Source organism: Penicillium canescens (genome assembly GCF_028828765.1).
Source record: "Penicillium canescens strain IBT 15451 chromosome Unknown utg000008l_segment0_segment0, whole genome shotgun sequence".
In the NCBI taxonomy this organism is placed as follows: Eukaryota; Fungi; Ascomycota; class Eurotiomycetes; order Eurotiales; family Aspergillaceae; genus Penicillium; species Penicillium canescens.
Genome location: NW_026703970.1, coordinates 1,930,816 through 1,950,682, shown reverse-complemented (window position 1 = coordinate 1,950,682; position 19,867 = coordinate 1,930,816). Strand labels below are relative to the sequence as shown.

General features: G+C 50.4%; 10 protein-coding genes across 10 annotated transcripts; 6 read left to right on the top strand and 4 right to left on the bottom strand.

Moving 5' to 3' along the window:
* Positions 1-70: 70 nt before the first annotated feature.
* Positions 71-2,353, bottom strand: N7446_011601 (putative AAA family ATPase/60S ribosome export protein Rix7; the record flags this gene model as incomplete). Its single annotated transcript, XM_058520343.1, is given in 4 exon segments — positions 71-1,243; positions 1,260-1,958; positions 2,020-2,259; positions 2,306-2,353. 4 exon segments carry the CDS (start codon positions 2,351-2,353, stop codon positions 71-73), a joined length of 2,160 nt encoding a protein of 719 aa, XP_058367867.1.
* A 136-nt stretch (positions 2,354-2,489) lies between these two features.
* N7446_011600 (ESCRT-III subunit protein VPS20) lies at positions 2,490-3,353 on the top strand (the record flags this gene model as incomplete). The annotated part of the gene is made up of 3 exons (XM_058520342.1): positions 2,490-2,533; positions 2,584-3,070; positions 3,138-3,353. 3 exons carry the CDS (start codon positions 2,490-2,492, stop codon positions 3,351-3,353), a joined length of 747 nt encoding a protein of 248 aa, XP_058367866.1.
* Positions 3,354-3,735: 382 nt separating this feature from the next.
* N7446_011599 (PITH domain-containing protein) lies at positions 3,736-4,633 on the bottom strand (the record flags this gene model as incomplete). The annotated part of the gene is made up of 3 exons (XM_058520341.1): positions 3,736-4,156; positions 4,320-4,431; positions 4,495-4,633. The coding sequence occupies 3 exons, from the start codon at positions 4,631-4,633 to the stop codon at positions 3,736-3,738; spliced, it is 672 nt and encodes a 223-aa protein (XP_058367865.1).
* Positions 4,634-4,959: 326 nt separating this feature from the next.
* N7446_011598 (putative ATP dependent RNA helicase) lies at positions 4,960-7,082 on the bottom strand (the record flags this gene model as incomplete). The annotated part of the gene is made up of 3 exons (XM_058520340.1): positions 4,960-5,091; positions 5,151-6,809; positions 6,861-7,082. 3 exons carry the CDS (start codon positions 7,080-7,082, stop codon positions 4,960-4,962), a joined length of 2,013 nt encoding a protein of 670 aa, XP_058367864.1.
* Positions 7,083-7,344: 262 nt separating this feature from the next.
* N7446_011597 (uncharacterized protein) lies at positions 7,345-8,803 on the top strand (the record flags this gene model as incomplete). Its single annotated transcript, XM_058520339.1, has 6 exons — positions 7,345-7,365; positions 7,429-7,738; positions 7,793-7,901; positions 7,994-8,037; positions 8,092-8,361; positions 8,412-8,803. The coding sequence occupies 6 exons, from the start codon at positions 7,345-7,347 to the stop codon at positions 8,801-8,803; spliced, it is 1,146 nt and encodes a 381-aa protein (XP_058367863.1).
* A 371-nt stretch (positions 8,804-9,174) lies between these two features.
* N7446_011596 (mitotic-spindle organizing protein 1) lies at positions 9,175-9,624 on the bottom strand (the record flags this gene model as incomplete). Its single annotated transcript, XM_058520338.1, has 3 exons — positions 9,175-9,246; positions 9,341-9,418; positions 9,538-9,624. 3 exons carry the CDS (start codon positions 9,622-9,624, stop codon positions 9,175-9,177), a joined length of 237 nt encoding a protein of 78 aa, XP_058367862.1.
* An 897-nt stretch (positions 9,625-10,521) lies between these two features.
* N7446_011595 (uncharacterized protein) lies at positions 10,522-11,842 on the top strand (the record flags this gene model as incomplete). The annotated part of the gene is made up of 4 exons (XM_058520337.1): positions 10,522-10,756; positions 10,821-10,888; positions 10,936-11,312; positions 11,383-11,842. 4 exons carry the CDS (start codon positions 10,522-10,524, stop codon positions 11,840-11,842), a joined length of 1,140 nt encoding a protein of 379 aa, XP_058367861.1.
* Positions 11,843-13,691: 1,849 nt separating this feature from the next.
* N7446_011594 (GNAT family N-acetyltransferase) lies at positions 13,692-14,192 on the top strand (the record flags this gene model as incomplete). The annotated part of the gene is made up of 1 exon (XM_058520336.1): positions 13,692-14,192. The coding sequence occupies one exon, from the start codon at positions 13,692-13,694 to the stop codon at positions 14,190-14,192; it is 501 nt and encodes a 166-aa protein (XP_058367860.1).
* Positions 14,193-14,676: 484 nt separating this feature from the next.
* N7446_011593 (putative transmembrane glycoprotein) lies at positions 14,677-17,481 on the top strand (the record flags this gene model as incomplete). The annotated part of the gene is made up of 1 exon (XM_058520335.1): positions 14,677-17,481. One exon carries the CDS (start codon positions 14,677-14,679, stop codon positions 17,479-17,481), a length of 2,805 nt encoding a protein of 934 aa, XP_058367859.1.
* A 510-nt stretch (positions 17,482-17,991) lies between these two features.
* Positions 17,992-19,848, top strand: N7446_011592 (PP2C family serine/threonine-protein phosphatase; the record flags this gene model as incomplete). Its single annotated transcript, XM_058520334.1, has 6 exons — positions 17,992-18,027; positions 18,363-18,684; positions 18,734-18,807; positions 18,858-19,149; positions 19,197-19,457; positions 19,517-19,848. The coding sequence occupies 6 exons, from the start codon at positions 17,992-17,994 to the stop codon at positions 19,846-19,848; spliced, it is 1,317 nt and encodes a 438-aa protein (XP_058367858.1).
* Between the last annotated feature and the right edge of the window lie 19 nt (positions 19,849-19,867).

The window sequence follows — 19,867 nt, the reverse complement described above, 5'->3', positions numbered from 1 at the left end:
AAAAAGAACCTCTAGATCTAGATCTTTACATGTATATACCAAGCAAAAGTATGCACAATCAGAGCAGAACTCAAACACCACCACCACTCCAATCCCTCCTCAACTTCTCATACTTCTTCAAATCAGTAACACTAGGCCGAATGAAAGACTTTGCCGCAACAAAGTCCTCAAACTTAATAGAATCTCTGCGCTTAATAGCAGAGTAACCAGCCCTGCGCAACAAACTGCCCAAATCGGCACCACTGAAACCCTCACAGTCCTCCGCAAGTCTGCGAAGATCCTCACTAAACTCGATAGCCAGATTCCGCACCAGCGTCTGCAAAATCTCCACACGCTCTAGCGGCGACGGAAGGTTAACAAACAGAAGTGTCTCCAGACGACCAGGACGCAGCATAGCCGGGTCAATAATATCAGGCCGGTTAGTAGCGGCAATGACATAGATACCCTGGCGACTACTACCCAGCCCATCCAACTCGGTAAGGAGGGTATTAACGACACGAGCTGAAGCCTCAGAGAGGGTATCGTCGCGACGGGGCACGAGGGCATCCAACTCATCGAAGAAGATAACACACGGCACGGAAGAGCGAGCACGAACAAAGACCTGGCGGACCGCACGCTCAGATTCACCAACGAACTTGTTAAGCAGCTCGGGACCCTTGACGCTAATGAAATTGGCGCGGGACTCGTTGGCGACGGCCTTTGCGAGTAGGGTTTTACCACAACCGGGTGGGCCCCAGAGGAGGACGCCTGTCGGCGCGGTGATACCGACATTGGCATAGATATCTGGGTTCTTGATTGGTTCGACGATGGCCGTGACCAGCTCGTCGCGGATGCCGCCCAACGCACCGATGTCGGACCAGGTTGTGTCGGGGATGGTGGCGAAGCCCTCGCGCTTGGAGGAGGGTTGGATTTTAGGGAGTGCGGCGAAGAAGTCGGCGTTTGAGACGAGGACGATCTCTGTTTCTTCGCCCATGGGGGATTCCTTTGCGTGGGAGATTAGCCGGCGGAGTTCGCGGACTTTAGGGCTTAGTTCGTCTTCGCCTTCGATTTCCATTTCCATTTCTTCGCCGCTGTTCGACTTGAGGATTTCGAGGTAGCGTTTGATAGCTGCTGAGCCGGCGGTTGAGACTAGGTCGTTTAAATCGGCGCCGACGAAGCCGGGGGTTCGCTTGGCTAGGGTCTTCAGGTCGATGTCATCTGCCAGGCGCATTTTGTGTGAGAGCGCGGAGGATTTGCTCTCTGACTGGTTCTGAGGGAACAGTCATGTTAATTTCCTTGTCGAAACGACCGCCACGACGGAGAGCCGCGTCGAGACTGTCTGGGCGGTTGGTCGCTGCGAGAACAATGACGGGCTTTCCGTCTGTTTTTTCAAGAGCAATCTCATCCATGCAGGTCAGGAGCTGAGCGACAATTCTCTTCTCCATTTCTCTCTGTGCGCTCTCCCGCTTCGGAGTAATAGCATCGATCTCATCGATGAAAATCAGACACGGGGCAAGTCGCTTTGCCTCCTCGAAGTACTCGCGCAGAGCTTTCTCAGATTCACCCGACATACCTGACACAACGGAGGGTGCAGAAATCGAGATGAACGGCACACCCAGCTCGGCCGCAAAGGCATTCGCAATCAGCGTCTTACCACAGCCCGGCGGGCCATGTAGCAAAACCCCGCGTGGAGGCTGCACATTCGAGGATAGATACACCTGCGGCCGGGTCATGGGCAAGATCACCAAATCACCCAATTCCCCAACCACTTCGTCCAGACCACCCAGATCCGCAAGACTAACATGTGTAGGCGGAGATCGATCGGCAGGCTCACCCTTACGGCGCTTGGAGGCAGATTCGCCTCCGCCTGTTCGTCGCTTGGTGGCTGTAGGTGTTGGCGCACTGGCGGTTGATTCGGTCTTTTTAGGTTTGGCTGTAGCCCATGAGCCGACGATGCTTTGGTTCAATCCGTTGGGTTCCTAGACAGTCGCAGTTAGCATGCATATCCCCTCCATAAAAAGACGAGTGTGCCATGTATACCGCAGCAGCAGGCTCTTCGAGACCCTCAAAGTCCCCCTCCATGGAGTCCTCATCATCGTCACCAAGATCGGCCTTGACAATTTCCAGCACTCGGTCGAGACTATCTTCAATCTGCCTCTTGGGCTTGCGGTTCAGACTGGAGTTCGACTTTTTAATTACTTCAAAGATCGCAGGCACCGATAGGCGGATGCGCCCAGTTTCGGGTTGTTCGTCGATGATTTTGCGCACAATTTGGTAGACCTGTTTGGTAAGAAAGAGACCTGTAGCAATTGAACTAGATACTTACTTCGCGGTCCAAGCCCGCACTGAGGGTCCTGCCCTTCCTTGCAGGCATGTCGATGTGTGTAGATAAGAAGAAAAAAAGAGAGCGGGAATATTACCCGTATTTTACATCTCCGGTATCCTCACGTCATCCGGATCATCTATTATCTATTCCTCGCTACTTCTCTCTCTCTATCTCCCCCAACATCATGGGGAACTCGAGTAGTTCACAAAAGATCTCTGCCCAGGATCGGTGAGCCCACATCCATCTCCCATCTCACACGCCCCCAATCTATCCCCAAGCCCACCCATACACCCATATACAGCTATCTACATCTCCTCACGAGACCCCTCATCCCCACCAAGCAACGCAGCAACCGACACCAACACAAAGCCAAAGCCCCAAACTAACCAGCCAACCCAAAGGGCAATACTCGACCTGAAAAACCAACGCGACAGACTCCACCAATACCAACGAAAGATAACCGTCCTAACAGACCGCGAAACAGAAATCGCGAAAGAATGCCTAGCACGCGATGACCGGCGGCGTGCGCTACTCGCATTACGGCGCAAGAAATACCAAGAATCCCTCCTAGCCAAAACAGACGGACAGCTCGCACAGTTGGAGCAATTAACTGGCGATGTGGAGTTCGCGCTTGTGCAGAAGGATGTGATGTATGGATTGCAGCAGGGGACGGCAGTGTTGCAGACGATTCATAAGGAGATGGGTGGGATTGAGGGAGTTGAGAGGTTAATGGGAGAGACGGAGGATGCGAGGGCTTATCAGGAGGTATGGTTCCCTTTGTTGTTTTGTGGTTATTTGGAGTATGGGTATGGATTGCTGACGATTGGTATAGGAGGTGAGTCAGATGCTGGCGGGTCATTTGACGAATCAGGATGAGGACGAGGTTGAGGATGAATTGGAAGCTTTGCAGCGGGAGCTTGCTGGACCTGTTGTCTTGCCTAGTCCGCCTACTGCTGTGCCTGTTCCTGTTGAAGCGGAACTCGAGCCCGAGCCTAGTCGTGAGAGGAGCAAGGCGAAGGCTGAGACGAGGACGGCTTTGCCTGCTTGATTTGGAGTATATTTTGGGGTTCCGATTACATGCATGTTGCGCATTGCATTATATTGATCCAGAGCATTTTTTTGGCGTTGGGTGAACTTTTTATTCTGCTTTTAGTCGTCTACATCCTTTGGTAGACATTTGCTCATGGAGTTGCCTTGGTTTGCTCCTTATACTTGTCAAATACATGGTGTATAGAGTGTATTCTGCTCAACAGGCATATAAACGATAGTCTAGACAAACATCTCAGCCATCCATACCCGGTTCCATCTAACATAGAACTTGAAGAAGTGTACAAAGCAGAATGGTATTCTCGTTAATCATAATGACCGGCAACCCAGCCTCAAAATATAGAGCATCGAGCCCATAAAAACTATCTCCCTGACGAAGTGTACTACTGACCAGGCATAATACGTCCACCAACATCATTAACCCCAGGGATCGAAACATGATCCTGAGGATTAGCAGCAGCCTCATAAAGGAAGTTAATCGGCTCACGCGTCAACTTCAAGAACTGTCCCTTGAACCCAACATAACCAACCTTCGTAACATCCTCCTCGCCGTCACTCCAGTTATCCTCAAAGAAGAGCGTGACAGAGGTAGTCGCGTTCCAGTGTGCGCGATTCAACGGCAATTCAAAGACATCAGCACCAGGAACGGGCTGCGGGACCTCGATGGTTTGGGTCGGAGAGAGCTCCGAGGCAGTTGAGAAGTCCAGATCGTCGCGGTTCTTGAAGAGCTTTACGGTCTTTGGGGCGGAGATTGTCGGTGCGGTGTATAGAAGGAGGGAGTGTACTTTGACTTGGCCGTTGAATCTGGGGAAAGAGAAAGGGTTAGTTTTTGCTTTTTGAAGTTTGCGATAACGGTGAGGGGTATGGCGGGGTTTGTTTGTAATTTTTGAGATGCGAGGGAGACGCGAGCACCAGGGACGATAAAGAAGAATGAAGCTGGTGATGGATCGGATTGGATTGGGCTTACGGGATGTTCATCAGCAGTTGTTCGTCTGCGTCGCTTTCGAGCTCGGGCTTGTCGTTCAGTCGCTCGGCCCAGGTCTTTTGCACGATAGCTGCGCCGGCCTTAGGGACGGACTCTGTCGCGCGGTTTGAATGTCAGTGGTCATCTTCACTTGGTTGTTTCTGAAGGGTCGGCATACCATTGAGAGTGGTGATCTGGCCGAAATCAATCTGAGAATACAGCAGGGATTGGATGGCTGGAGTGATATCGTTGGAGTGATCATGGTCTTCACCGTGGCAGTGGCCATGGCCATCATGGTCATGGTGATGCCCCGACATTGTGAAACTGATAATGCGAAGCAGCAGTTCAGCGCGTGTTGACAAAGAAATGCGCGATGGTCTGAAGTTGGAAGGTTGTTTGGCAAGCTCTCCGCTCCCGTGACGTTACGGGTTTATAGAATTGGGGTCAGCCATCCGAATCATCTTGATAAATGTTGACTGTTAACACATATTATAATATACTGTACTGAGTCTCCTCCATACGAAGAAAGAGTTCGGTTTATAGTATTGCAAATGTTACATGTCAATTGCATCTCCTTGAACGCCTGGGTATTTTATACAAATGGCTCTCTAATCTATTTCCAGGCACATAGTGACGAAAAAGATTACCTGACTCTGTAATAGTCGGGAGCATATTCCAGCAGGTAACTCTTCTCAATCTTCGTAATATCGCGAATGTAAGTCTTTTCGCCCGTTTGCATGATCTCATGGAAGACAACCCAGTCCGCTTTGCGGTTCTATAAAGAGTCAGTAAAACAAACACGACTGTTTCAAGCCAAATAATTGGAATACTCACAAACATCAATGAGCTAGGGTGTGCATGAAGAGTCAGTCCCCCACTGACAGTCTTAAAGGTGCCATCAGGCTGCATCTTGGCCGCATGAGCGAAATAACCTGTGGTGAGACATCTTCGAATCCGCTCAGGTTGGGAGCTCAAATCAAGGGCGCCATTGCGAGCTGACAGCGTCTCATCAATTTGAATACCAAAGCGTTCCAGGTATCGCTTCAGCTGACCACGGATGCTCACTGCGCGCAGCAGAGCCCGGTAGTTTAAGAGATTGTCACGACACCATTTCGAATCCTTCTTTCCCTTGGTGATGAACGCCTGGTATACATTCAGGTATGTCAAATGATCGCCCTCCTCAACGGCAAACTTGCGGCGACTGCTCTCAGCAGATCTCTTATCTCCCTCATGTTGAACCCACACCGTTCCCTGAAGACTGACCATAGCCGCAATTGAGAGGACCTCGCTTAGACAGTTGAAAGACGGAGCGACAAGGAGGACCTTGGCCATCATTGGATCGACCGCAAGTTCCGCCATTCGCATTCCAAGCGGCTTCGTAAGTTTGGCATAGTCATCAACCGCACCGAGGGAGGAGAGAAGCTCGAATGCTCGAATGACGAGTTCTGCCGGTGGAGGAGTCAGGAAGTCAAATCGGACAATGTTGTCAATGCCCAGTGCTTTGAGCTGCATAATGACTGGGGCTAGGTTTGACCGCTGAATTTCAGGTACCGTTGCTTCAGGTAGGAGCTCGTAGGCTTCTTGCGTATATAAGCGGAAGCATTTTCCCGGCTTAGTTCTTCCAGCTCGTCCAGCTCGCTGTGTAGCCGACGCTTTTGATATTGGTACTGCTGTCAACGTCTCAATGCCAGTGTTGGGGTTGTAGGCCCTGAGTTTGGCAAAGCCGCAATCGATTACATATACGATTCCGTCAATCGTGACTGATGCCTCTGCGATATTGGTCGAGACAATGATTTTTCGAGTGTTTTCTGGTGTGGGCTCGAAGACGTACATTTGTTGTTCTGTCGTGAGTCCAGCGTAAAGAGGCAAGGGAAGTAGTGAATGTGCTTTTGGATGGAGAGTAGCCGCTCTCTCGGATATCAACTGAATCGCAGTGTCGATCTCTTCCCGGCCCGTCAAGAAGAGAAGTACATCTCCTTCTGCTTCCTGGGAATGAATATCAAAAACCGTCTTAACTGCTCGTTCAATATAGTCTTCTGCAGGAGTCTCAAGGTAAAGCATATCGACTGGATACATCCGTCCTTCCAGACTGATGATCCTTCCAACACTTCCACCCAAGTCAGCCGGCTCTGCGTCGGGCTTGTATTCATCGCCGGCGAAAAAGCGCAGGAAGTCTTCTGCCTGAAGGGTTGCACTACTGACGATAATGCGAAGTTCAGTTCGCTTTTTGCAGATCTTCTTCAGAATTCCGAGGAGAACATCGGTGCTTAGAGATCTTTCATGTGCTTCATCAACCATGATGACAGAATACCGTGAGAGAAGAGGATCTACCAAAGCTTCTCTGAGCAACATACCATCTGTCAAGAATTTGATTCTTGTTGCAGCAGATGTTTGATCTTCAAATCTGATAGAGTAGCCCACCTCTTCACCTACTTTGCACCGCATCTCCTCTGCTACTCGGGTTGCAACCGTCGTGGCAGCAACTCGCCTGGGCTAACATATGAGTTGGTCGCAGCTTCTCCTAGAGCCTGTGATAGGACTTACCTGTGTGACAGCGATGGCTTTTCCGTCCTCGCACCATCCTGCCTGGTCGAGATATTGCGGCAGCTGGGTTGTTTTGCCGCTACCTGTTTGACCCACAACTATAGTGACAGGATATTTCTCAACCAAGTAAAGCAGGGTCTTCTTATGCCGTGCAATGGGCAATAGAGCAGCTGGCTTATACAGGGCTGGAATGAAAGAGGTCGAGAGCTCTTCTGAAGTCATTCTAGACAGTATTAGTCTAGGCCAATATTCTGCTTAAAGCCGGTGATGTTAAGAGAAATCAAAATATGATTGAGCCATTGTGAAGTTGTCAAGAAGATTGTGAATCTCCTGTAGGACGATCTGTATGGAGCTTGACCGCCCTCACGTGCACCCCACGTCACTTGGAGCTTCCCCGATATGTGCCTCGACATTCTCCAGGCAACTCTTTTCTTTTCTTTTCTTTTCTTTATCTACACTCTTGATCTGCTGAAGTTCCTTCAAGATGTCGGAAGAAGACAAGAATGTACGTCCCAAGCATACACCATCTACTATTTGTCTGTCGCATGAGGCTTACTTCCAGATACAGTCCACTCCCAGCAAGCCCTTGGCTGCGCTTAACTCCCCTACCAGCCTCAGAGCCGAGTCGCCCACTACCGCCCGCCCGCTCGATTTTGACGATGAACCCCAAGAGAGCGGAGTCACCACTTCCTCTCCTGCCGCTGCGCAGCCAGCTCCCGCCGAGGAAGCCCCGCCAAAGCCGCCCCGGCCCCTGAGCCCGAGAGAACAGTCGGAGATCACACTGAAGGAGGCTTTCCCGAGCGTTGAGCCTTCAGTCGTCAAGGCAATTCTGGTAGCGAGCAATTGGAATGTCGAGCGAGCATTCAATGCGCTGCTAGGTTCGTGGTATCTACTGTTTACAAATGGACAGCAATTCTGACCTGGATTTGTAGGCATGACCGACCCCAAGGCCCAAGAGGAAATGGCACCCCCACCAAAGCCGCCACGTCCGTCCCAGCAGGCTACCTCTACTACGCAGAGACAGTTGGATGCCGATGAAATGTATGCACGTCAGCTCTCCGAGCATTACAATGCGAACGGGCGTCGCGCGCCTCCCCCGGCTGGGAAAGCGATCCAAGGTACCAGCGACCTAGAGGAAGTGAAGAGTCGGATGACCGGGAATATAACTTTTTCGATGGTATGGTCTGTGGTAACTGTGAGATGCGCACATGCTAATTGCGGGTCTTTGCAGATGATCTACCCGTGATCCGCGAGAATATCCGCAAGGGCTTCTTGGACACACAGTCAAAGGTTAATTCTTGGGTAACAAACCTGAAGAAGAGGATCGATGGAGAGGAAGTGGACCAACAATCTGGGCCCAGCCAAGGGGAGAGTGCTGCCTATAGTCGTCCCCGGCGTAGCGGCGATATGGGCCGTCGCAGTGGTGACCGTGAGCGTTATGACGCAGATCCCCAGGTTCTCGGAGATGATTTCTCTGCTCTTGAGCTGAGAGACGGCGAAGGTAAGCAGTGGTTTAGTCTGGGCTTATTGAACTCCGCTAACATTGCACAGCTCCTCCGCGCCAGCCTCCCCGTCCTCGCTCCAACATCAAGAGCTCCTCTCCTTCGCCAGACCGACGCAAGGTGTCCTTCCAGGATGGACCTCCCACTGAGATTGATACCCTTTATAATGCTCCCTCATCCGCCAAGCGCAACAGCTCAACGGGCAACAAGCCTAGCAAATGGCAGCCCTTGTCCACCGTCGAGCCTTCCCCCGTTGCAGAGAACGACCCATTCAGTCTTGGTGACAGCGATGACGAGAAGGATATTAAGACCAAGGAGCAACCCACTCTCTCAGAAAGTGACCAAATCAAGAAGGCCACGGCCGAGGCCATGTCCGATGAAGTGGGTTCCTCCAAGGATAAGGATACGAAGGACGCCAGCAAGCCCGATGAGACGAAATAAGCGCGATTGTTTGCCTTTTTGGATATCCGCGATTTGAATCTATGCGAATCGCCTCTTTCCTTATACACTCAGCCTACTGCCCATCTTTCCCATTGCTCCCAGTTGACCCCCAATGCCATCTGCATAACCTACCCAATATCCCCAACCCGAATTTACGATACCTAGAAAGGTAATGAGACGTTTGCAACCTATCACTCCATAAACCAACGCAGCCAAATTGAATCTGTATTTCTACAAGAAAAGGGTATCTCCGACCGGTACGTGTACAGTATATCATGTACAACTTAGCCTCAACGCCAAAACAAATAAACCCACAAGTCAAGCCAATAGGAAGTAAGCGGGAGACAAAGAATCTTTCCCATAACAGCCAATTACTCCACAGCCGGAGCATTAGAAACACGCTTAGAAGCACCAGTCTCCTTCCGCAGATCCTTAATAACAGTCTACAGGAGATAAATTAGTACTAGTCGACTCAACCATAACAGAACTCGTGTGTTGATCTTTTATCTGTTCCATATGGGGACAGGAAACGCGTACCGCTAAAGCATCAGGATTCACCCCATTTTCAATCAGAGACACACAGAGCGATAACTCCGTCCGGTCGAGGTTGGTGTTCTATCAGTATCAGTCTATCAGCATTTTCCCTTTCTCTTGGATCAATATGTATTGTGTGACTGCAGCTTAGTCCAGGCTGGCGTGGACGAGGACTGCAGAGAAAGGAGGGAGGCACGCACCAACAGATCAGAGATCTCCTGGAGTATATCGATAACTTCACGCGCAGCTTGGCGCTTGTCGTCTGCTTGGTCTGTTTTTGGGGGCATTTTTGATCTGTGAGTAGTGTTTTGGGGAGGAGTCTGTGTTTTGGGCTTGGACGTGAAGTTGGAGTTGGGTTTGGTGGGGAACTTTCAAGGTTTGCTGATCAACAACTGTTTACATTTGGCAGCGCTATACTCCGTAGATTCCAACGTTATTCTACGTCCACGCTCTCGATAAGAACATTCCAGTTGGAGTCAATTTAAATTTTTAATCACTTTTTTGCCCGGCCCCCGTAGCCCCCCGTCCCAGCACGCCGATCGTGTTTCACCGGCCAGTCCGAACTAACACATCAATGTTTGTATTTTCGCTGACCATGACATGACACGAATTCTTCAGGATGAGCGAGTTCCCTGATTCCCAAAAAAAAACCAACTCCGGAGAAAACATCATTACCAATAAGATCATGGCCTGGCCAACCTCATCCACATGGGCGAGCATGCACACGTTGCATGACAGATAGGATCAGAAATTTGCACAGGTAGCGGGGCGCATAGACAGAGAATTGCTGGTTTAGGAGTATTCTCCGATTCCACTTAGAGTACTGATAAAATGACACTTTCCCCATATATTAGTCTAACCATATTGGGGAAGGTGTAGTAATTGTATTTCAACTTGTCTTTCACTACAATATGTTAAACTCTTGGAATTGTTTATGTCGAACAATTGAATCTCGAGGCATAAGCAATGCCAAGGGTTTAGTGCAGTGAAATACAATTACTACGCCTTCTCCAATGAGGTCTAGTTCTTACCGGGGTGTCATATTAACTACTCTCCACTTATGTAGATTGTTCTGCTCTGTATCAAAATAGACCGTGTTCGCCCCTGGGGCTACACTCAGCGGATTCCTGTGAGCAACGTGGTGAATTGTCAATTACCCAGGGTGGTCGTTGAAGACCGTGATCATGGACATTTCACTTGTCTTCACGCAGCCACGGCCGGCCGGGATTGATCTAAGTGAGAACAGGACACCCAAGGAGAATGACGTCGTTATTTCGATATGTGCTGTTGCTGCACTGACCGTGGTTCTACGGTTTGTGGTAAGAATATACTACCAGCGATCCAGGCCGGAGGTGGATGACTGGCTGATTGCGGCGTCGCTTGTTCCTTTGGCTGGATTGCTTGCAGCAGCTGTGCTTTGTATGTCGATACTATCCCCTATTGAGCTCATTGCGGAGCATTCACTTATGTGATATTGAATTAGGCGGCGAACATGGCTTGGGCAAGCATATCTGGAGTGCAACGGTTGGAGACCTGATTCTTTTGCGGAAGGTAAGGAAGATACGTACAGTTCAAAGACTTATTAATTAATAAATCAGACCCTCTTCGCATACCTACTGATCTACCTCGCCGAGCTCCTCCTTATCAAAGTCTCGATACTGATGTTCTACCGCCGAATATTCGGCATGACTTGGTCAATTTTGACCTGTCTCTTCATCAGCTATAGCTGGGCCATCGGAAGTATTATTGCGACAATATGCTCCTCCGACCCAGTCTCATACTTCTGGACTCAAGGGACCAACTCAAGCCTTGGCAAATACCGATTCAACTTCTACAATTATCTTATCGGCAATGCAGCTACCAATGTCGTGACAGACGCGTTGATCTTGCTTATTCCTATACCGATTGTGTGGAGCTTAAAGATGCGAACCACGCAAAAGGTCGGAGTCTGCAGTGTTCTTCTATTGGGTGTTGTGTATGTTCCCAACCCCTCAACATCCCTCTTGAAATTACGCCAAAACATGACTAACAAATATCACATCTAGTGCCTGCGTCGCAAGCATCGTCCGTATCCACTACATAACCTTCCTAAAATCAAGCATCGACCTGTCATGGGTGATAAGCGATGTATACGTATGGTCAATCGTCGAGCCATGCGTTGGGATCGTCTGTGCATGCCTACCAGCCCTCCAACCGTTCCTCCGTTTAATAACGAAGAAACTATCAAGCTTACCACTCCGTCGAAGCAGGGGTGTGAACAAGCTATCTTCTGGGTTTCAAGGGAAGAATCCATCAAAACATAGTCGTGATTCCAGCAAACACAGCTTCAGCTCTACGCGAAGTCCTCATCCTTTCACCCATTACGATGATGATCGTGCTCAGCTTACTACTTTTACGACAAGGGTTGAGATGGAGACGAATCAGAAAGAGAGGGATAGGTTGGAGAAAAATTTGGACCCTATGGCTATTAGGGTTCAACAGGTTGTTCACTGGAGTGTGAACTAGGAGTATTGATTTGTACATATTTTCTTTGAGGCTTACTGGAAACAATCCTTTTATGTGCTGCTTGCGTATCCGTACTTTGTGGTCTTTGCCATGATATTTTATGTAGATCGTGTCGTACCCAGCATTCTCGCTGGAAGTTTTTATACCTTAGCTCTTCCCTCCTGGTTAATCAACTTATATATGATCATGCTACTGGGCAACTGGTCGCTTCAGCTCTCCTATTTGGAGAATCCCGTGAAGCCAAGGACTCTGTTTCGATAGATCGGTGCACCTGAATATCCAAAACGCCACTAAGCTAAAGCCATACAGAGCTTCTTTAATTTGTCGATAACCTGATGAAAATCTACTGTGGTGCTTGGAGACTGGCTAGTTTTGCAAATAAGTCTGCCGTACGTGGTGCCTTCCCGTCTTGTGCATGCTGTGCAGGTATTTCGTATACGTGTCGCTAATGTTGGCGTCGGTTCGATGTTCTAGATGTCCCTATAAACACCGTTGCCACCTCCTTCTTTCACACAACTTCTTTCTATCCTCAAACATTGGGGAGGCTTTATATACCATGGCTATAAGTGATGTCAAAAGGGATAACAGCCGTGATGGTAAGTTACTTCCAATTTTATGGTATAATACGCTATCCTAACCCCGAGAATTTGCTAGATGTGTGCGAGGACAGGGAAGCTTGAAAATCTCCAGGGATGTCTGATGATATATCATGAATGCAATGGAGCAGCAAGAGGAAGGGATTGAGATAGAACAAAGCAACTGGAATTCCGAGCTTATGTATTCATGAATTCGGTTATGAGTTTGTGTAAATGCTTCAAATATATTGCCGTCATTGAAGGCGATGAACTTGGTGATGTTGGGGTGCGGTCCGAATCGCACGTAGATTGCAGCCTCGGTCTCAAGTTGACAACCCGTTAATCTGCCTGGCTCGACATGAGGTACCTTGACTACCACTGATGCGGAGACTTGTCTGACGACTGATGAAGTACCATCACCGACCCAGGGTAGTTGTGATGCTTGGCTAAGGGAGGGCAGTTGAGACTGGTTCCATAGTGAAGGCACGATGAATGTGAAAGGTGGAAGAATGGAGAAAGGAAGAAAAATTCAAAGATGGAAATGGAAGTGAAGTTTGATATGTCGACGACTGATTCATTTGTCTGGAAAATGTGTTGCTGGGGGCTCGTCCCCGAACTTGCCTTAAGCACCACGTACCATCTTTCGCTCATTTTGAATAGGAATAACATCACCATTCTATTTGAGACTTTTGAATTCTTTGAGATATTTGGCCATAATACGAGCATATAAACAATGATCATCTAGTTCAAATGCAACATAGGCAGACAGACTGTGTATGTACGGGTGAGCACGGGCAGAGAGAGTAGGCTCATGGACGGATGTTCCTACCTATACATGCAGCACTTGTAATTTATTCAAGTGATAACTTATAGTCATAATTAGAGCCATGGACATTTGATGGGTAGGTTTCATAAAAACGTGGTAGGTTGACGGTGGCATATTATGTCCAAGAACTAACACATGGGCTATAGACGTTGAAATTGAAGACTTGTGACGCCATTGTGCAGAGATAACAATATAATGCAGCCCTGAAACAAGACCAACAGTGATAGCCTGAACTCAGTGGCTCTTAGATTCTCACGTTTTATATAGATCAAGGCAGCTCCCATTGGAGGGCCAGCCAGGTGGGGCCACAAAACTTCTCAACCTCACCAAACATTTGGTATACACTTGGTATACATTTGACATACATCTATTTCTAGAATCATTTCCATCTATGTCATACAGCTCAACTAAGACGTGTCAAATTTAACTCTGTCAGCCGTGATCCGGAATGGCGCTTGAAACAGGAATGTCCAACCTCACCATATCGGACATCCATTCCTTAAAGAAGAACACGGCACTGGAAATTCTTGCCCAGATCTCACGAGTTGAGAAAAAGACCTTCCCCACCAATGAGGCATTCCCATTTGGCGAAGAGCTGTGGAGAAAGAAGCCCAACACGCGAGTGCTGTACGCGACTCGAGCGAAGGGATCGCAGTCTGATCTGATCGCCTACGCGGTCTATGTACGACAGAAGGGCGTTGCGCTCTTGCACAAAGTCTGTGTGACAGAGGCTAACCGCCGTCAAGGTGTTGGCCAGGAGGTCATGTCCTACATTCAGCAGCGCCTGCGAAAGGAGGGCTGCCAGTACATTCAACTGTGGGTGGATCAGGCCAGGGAGCCTGCACGCGCCTTGTATGCCAGCGGTGGATTCGAGGAGCGTGAAGTAATCCCTGATTACTACGCCCCTGGACGGACAGGCATCAAGATGATCCTGGATTTGGGAACGTGAGCCACGCCGATGACTGCAGTGCGGACCTTTTCTTCAGTAAAAATGTACCTTTACCTTGCCTTGTCCCTTTCGAACGGACCCGAGGGGCAAGAAATCATGCCAGTGGTTGGGCGCGTCCGTGGCTCCTTGTACCCCTTGCATGAGCCGGGCATCTTCGAAACGTGAGCCCGGTGATAGCGATCGCGCCCGCGTTCATTCTCCGCTGTCATTCTGCTACATACTTCCGTGACATCCAGCATATCCAGGTATGGCTTTTTTGAAAGGGCACGCCTTGAATGTCTCCCTTCCAGTCCCTTTGGCTCGGCCAGGGACTGTCTTTTTGAAATCAAGCGTGATACTCTTTCGTCCTCGTCCTGAATCTCTTTTCTCCTCTTTTGACTACTTTCACTATCTTTCGCCGTGAGATTAGATGCGCTATTGGTGATCCGGTGAGCCTGTGTTTTCAACTATACACAGTTCGGTGCTCCCGTTTCTTCAGTCAACCATGGCGCTCTTTCTCATCGCCCTGGCTTTTCTGTCAGTAGTCAATGCAGCAGCTTTGACTGCTAATTATCCTATCAACGCGCAGTTGCCACCTGTCGCGCGCGTCTCACAGCATTTCCGCTTTGCGTTCGCCCAAAGTACTTTCTCTAACAGTGACAACGCCACGGAATACTCGCTATCAGATGCACCATCATGGCTCAAAGTCAACAGCAGCACTCGTACACTCTCAGGAACACCAGACATGGGTGACAGTGGCTCCAAAAAGTTCAGGCTCAAGGCATCCAACGGGTCGGAGAGCGACAGTATGGAAGTTACTCTAATTGTGACAGCCGATCAAGGACCAACTGTGAACAAGCCACTCGTGCCTCAACTACAGTCATTGGGGCCCGTTTCATACCCTGCGACTCTGTTCATCCACCCCGGTCGCCCGTTCTCCATCGAGTTTGACCCGGACACTTTCGACAATACGCATCCCTCTACGATCTACTACGGAACCTCGCCGAACAATGCACCGCTACCTTCTTGGATCAACTTCGATCCAGTCGCCCTGAAATTCGCAGGAAACAGCCCAGCATTTCCAGGAGCTGGGCCTCAGACATTTACGTTTCAGCTGATTGCATCAGATGTTGCTGGATATAGCGCGGCCAACATGACTTTTGAGCTGGCGATCGGTCCTCATATTCTGGCATTCAACGAAACTGTCCAGACATTCAACCTCACCCGGGGTGACAAGTTTACCAGTCCTAAATTCACCAGCATTCTGTCGATGGACGGCTCGCCAACTTCGAGCACGGACCTGGCCAAGGTCGATGCTGAACTGCCGGACTGGCTGGACCTGGACGAGGATAATGTATCACTAAGTGGAACACCACCGAGTGATGCCGTGAACCAGAACATCACTATTGCTGTGACCGACACTTTCCAAGATCAGGCGAAGCTGATGGTCCGCCTGGAGTTCCTCAAGTTGTTCCTTGATACTGTCGATGGATGTGAAGCAGCAATTGGCAAGGAATTCAAGTTCGAGTTTAACCAGTCTATCGTTACCGATGACTCTGTGCAACTAGATGTTAAGTTGGACAGCGATTTGTCCTCGTGGCTCACCTACTTCCCTGAAAACAAGACGCTCTATGGACATGTTCCAGAAGATATGGACCCTAAGAAGTTTACCATTCCTCTTACTGCACACCAAGGATCGACTGATGACACAAGAGACTTTGTGCTCGATGTACTCAAAGAATCGGACACACATTCAAACCCCACGGATCCGTTCTCTGATTCCAGCAGCCCCAACCACAAGAAGGCTGGCATTATTGCTATCTCCATCGTCGTCCCGGTTGTGGTGATCTTGAGTCTTCTGATTCTCTTCTGCTGCTGGCGTCGTAGAAAGAGCTCACCCACAGTTGAAGAAGGACGTACCAACACCAAGCCGGCGCCTCCACGGCCAGTCAGACCGGATGTACCCAATTGCCACCCAGCCATGTCGGAAAGACCTTCTCGTGACGACAACTCGGAAGACTGGATGAGCCCTATCTCGCCCGCATCAGATCTCCCCAAGCTTGAACTTGGACCAGCTTGGAATGTGTCCTCTTTTGATAAACAGGAGCACCCTATCAGCTTCTCTATACCTGAGCCTGTCGTCCCTCCCCGTTCTCCTAAACGAAACTCTCCCGTTCGTGGTGGTTTTGTCCCGCTGCGAGAGGTCATCTCAGAGGACAAGCCAGTTCATACCTCTCCTAGCAAGAAACAGAACAACCGTCTTTCATATACCACTACCAACAGCCCCGTCCGTCGCAGATCCACCAACCGAACCCGACGCCAGCCCTTGAAAACCATCCAGCCGCGAGCAATGAAGCGAGAGTCTATCCAATCATCAAAGTCGAAGCGATACTCCAAACGTTCAAGTGGTATTTCATCCATTGCTTCTGGACTACCTGTGCGATTCAGCGGTGCCGGACATGGTGCCGGTGGATTCGGGCCTCCTGGACATGGCGTCGTTCACATGTCATGGCAAAACAACAGAGCATCCATGCTGAGTGATGAGGCCAGCACCACCAACATCGGACCGCTATTCCCCCGCCCTCCTGCTGCCGCCCGCATGAGACACAGTATGGCATCCAGCATCCCAGAGAACTACAAACGGGTCACGCTGCGAGCTGTGGAGCCCGATGAGTCCACCATCTCAGAGGCCGACTCCCTCGAAGCTTTCGTCCACAGCCGCGCCAAGCACCGCAACTCCTCCAACCCACTCTTCTCCGCTCAAATCAGCCGCCGCACCTCATCCGGTCTCCGAGCTCTCGAGCGAGCCCGCAGTATCCGCAGCCGTGCCGACACAGTCTCAGTATCAACCTTCAGCGATGAGTACCGCCAATCAATTCAAGAGCGCCCGATGTCCACAGCAATCTCAGTCTCAGAATACGGCGACGACAACCGCATGTCCCACTACCAGAACTTGCAGACACCAGGCCTGTTCCCTCTTGCCGAGGGCAGCGCCAACGGTCACAGTCAGTTGAGTCTCGCGCAGGATTACCGCGGTGTCATCTCCCCACTACCTCGCTTTTGGAGTGAGAACAGTCTGAGCAGTGCTCGACAGTTGGAGGGCCAGCATCGGTCTCAGAAAGTGAATGATGATAATGCCATGCCGCAGAGTTCTTCCATGATCTCGGATCTGGATGAGCATCTGCGCAAGGTCAGCCCTAAGAAGGCGGATCCCCAATGGCGGATGTCTCCTCTAGAGCCTCCTCCGGTGAAGAGCGGAAGCAGCCGTGGTCTTCCTGTTGCCAGTAGTGGCGAGCTAGCCTTTGTTTGATCTTCTTCCTTCCCTCCGTGTTCCCTGTCATTCTGTTTCGGCGTTCTCGGGCATTGCGCACATGATATCCATTGGCTTTTCTAGTTGATTGGTCGTTATACTTTGTAAACTAGCTCTAATAGGAATTTCAATAAGCATTGAATATCTCATCCATGAATAATTGAGTAAGCGTTAAGCAAGGAAGTAATGCAGGGTCGCAAGCTCGGTGCAGCATCAAATGACCAGTCAATGGCGAGATCCCCTCCTCACGTGACAGTATAGAGAACCAAAGCGGTAAACACGAAATCTCTGCTCCAGAAACCCCTCGAAGAATAATAACTCCTTTGAAACAGAAAGCTTTGTGACTGTTGTTCAGGCCTTTGTTCAGAAAGATCCCCTATCTGCCGTCATCCATTGTTCCCCACTTATCGGATCCGCGAAAGCCCTGCGCCCTCATCTGACTCTTCCCCTTCCTTCAACCACTTCGACTTTCCATTCAATCCCACAACCCCCGAATTAATACTTGTCAATATGGGTCAAACCCTGTCGGAGCCGGTGGTCGAAAAGGTGAGCCCTATTTGAGATTTGTGTCCCCATGGTGCTTTTTATCCCCTCGGTCACTACACCACACAACCCGACCAAACCAGACGAGGACGGACCAGGAAGAGCAAGACAGAGATATTCTGGATATACTCTTCGAGTATACCAGCTATGACCTCCCCCCAGGGGATTTCCAATTTCCTCGGGTTTGCTACATGCGGGGTCCTGAACTGTTGGGCTGGAGGGGCGGTAGTGGGGGGGGGGAGCACACGAACTGGCATAGCAACGTGCCAAGTCACTCTTCACATGCTATACGGTGCGCCCTTGTGTTAACTGAGACTGACATCGCTGTCTCGTTCTAGACCTCCTCCGAGGGCGGGGATGACTGCTGTATCTACGGTGTGTCTGCCATGCAGGGCTGGCGAATCAGCATGGAGGACGCCCACGCCGCAGTGCTGGACCTCCAGGCCAAGTATACGGGCACTAGCGACGACAAACCGACGGATCCGGAACACCGCCTTGCTTTCTTCGGTGTGTACGACGGCCACGGAGGCGACAAGGTGGCATTATTCACGGGCGAGAACCTGCACAAGATCGTTTCCCGGCAGGAGTCGTTCGCCAAGGGCGATATTGAGCAGGCCATGAAAGACGGTTTCTTGGCTACCGATAGAGCTATTTTGGAAGGTTTGTGGATTATCGGTATTGTGGGGTATCAGATGGCTGACTCGTGCAGATCCCCGATACGAAGAGGAAGTGTCCGGCTGCACTGCTTCGACGAGCATTATCTCAAAGGACAAGATCTGGGTGGTATGTGATGGGAGGAGATTGGATTGATGGATCAAGCTAACTGGTACTAGGCAAACGCTGGTGACTCACGTTCAGTGCTAGGAGTCAAGGGCCGCGCAAAGCCGCTCTCGTTTGACCACAAGCCCCAGAATGAGGGTGAGAAGGCCCGTATCAGTGCTGCTGGTGGCTTTGTCGATTTCGGTCGTGTCAACGGCAACCTTGCCTTGTCCCGTGCCATCGGTGACTTCGAATTCAAAAAGAGCCCCGAGCTTTCCCCCGAACAGCAGATCGTCACCGCATACCCCGATGTGACGGTTCATGAGCTGACAAACGATGATGAGTTCCTTGTGATTGCTTGTGACGGTATGTCCTTACACTACCAACTACTGAAGACCAACTGACAATTACAGGTATCTGGGATTGCCAGTCCTCTCAGGCCGTTGTGGAATTCGTTCGCCGAGGCATTGCCGCCAAGCAGCCTCTTGCCCGGATCTGTGAAAACATGATGGACAACTGCCTGGCCTCCAACAGTGAAACCGGTGGTGTTGGATGTGATAATATGACCATGACCGTCATTGGTCTGCTCCACGGCAAGACCAAGGAGGAATGGTACAACCAGATCGCAGAGCGGGTCGCGAACGGGGACGGTCCTTGTGCTCCGCCCGAGTACGGCAAGTCTCCCGAGGAAACCGAAGGCAATATCACTTCGTGCTGACGGCCAGTTGTGCAGCCGAGTTCCGCGGCCCTGGGATCCGGAACCAGTTCGAGGAAACCCCGGATGAATATGACGTGGAGATGGAGCGGTCCCGTGGCTTCAGTGTGCGCTCCGGCCGCATCATCCTCTTGGGCGATGGCACCGAGGTGATCCCGGACCAGAATGAAGAGCTTTTTGACCAGACGGAAGAAGACCAGGACCTTACCAACCAGGTGCAGCACGAACCAAGCACCCGGAATGACCGCGAGGCTACCCCGGGCCCCCAGGGGAAACAGGAGGGGACTGCTCAAATATCCGAGTCTCCGGCCTCCACTGACGCTGAAAAGGACAAGTCCGCATCTTCCTGAATGGTATCGGTTCTGGTGT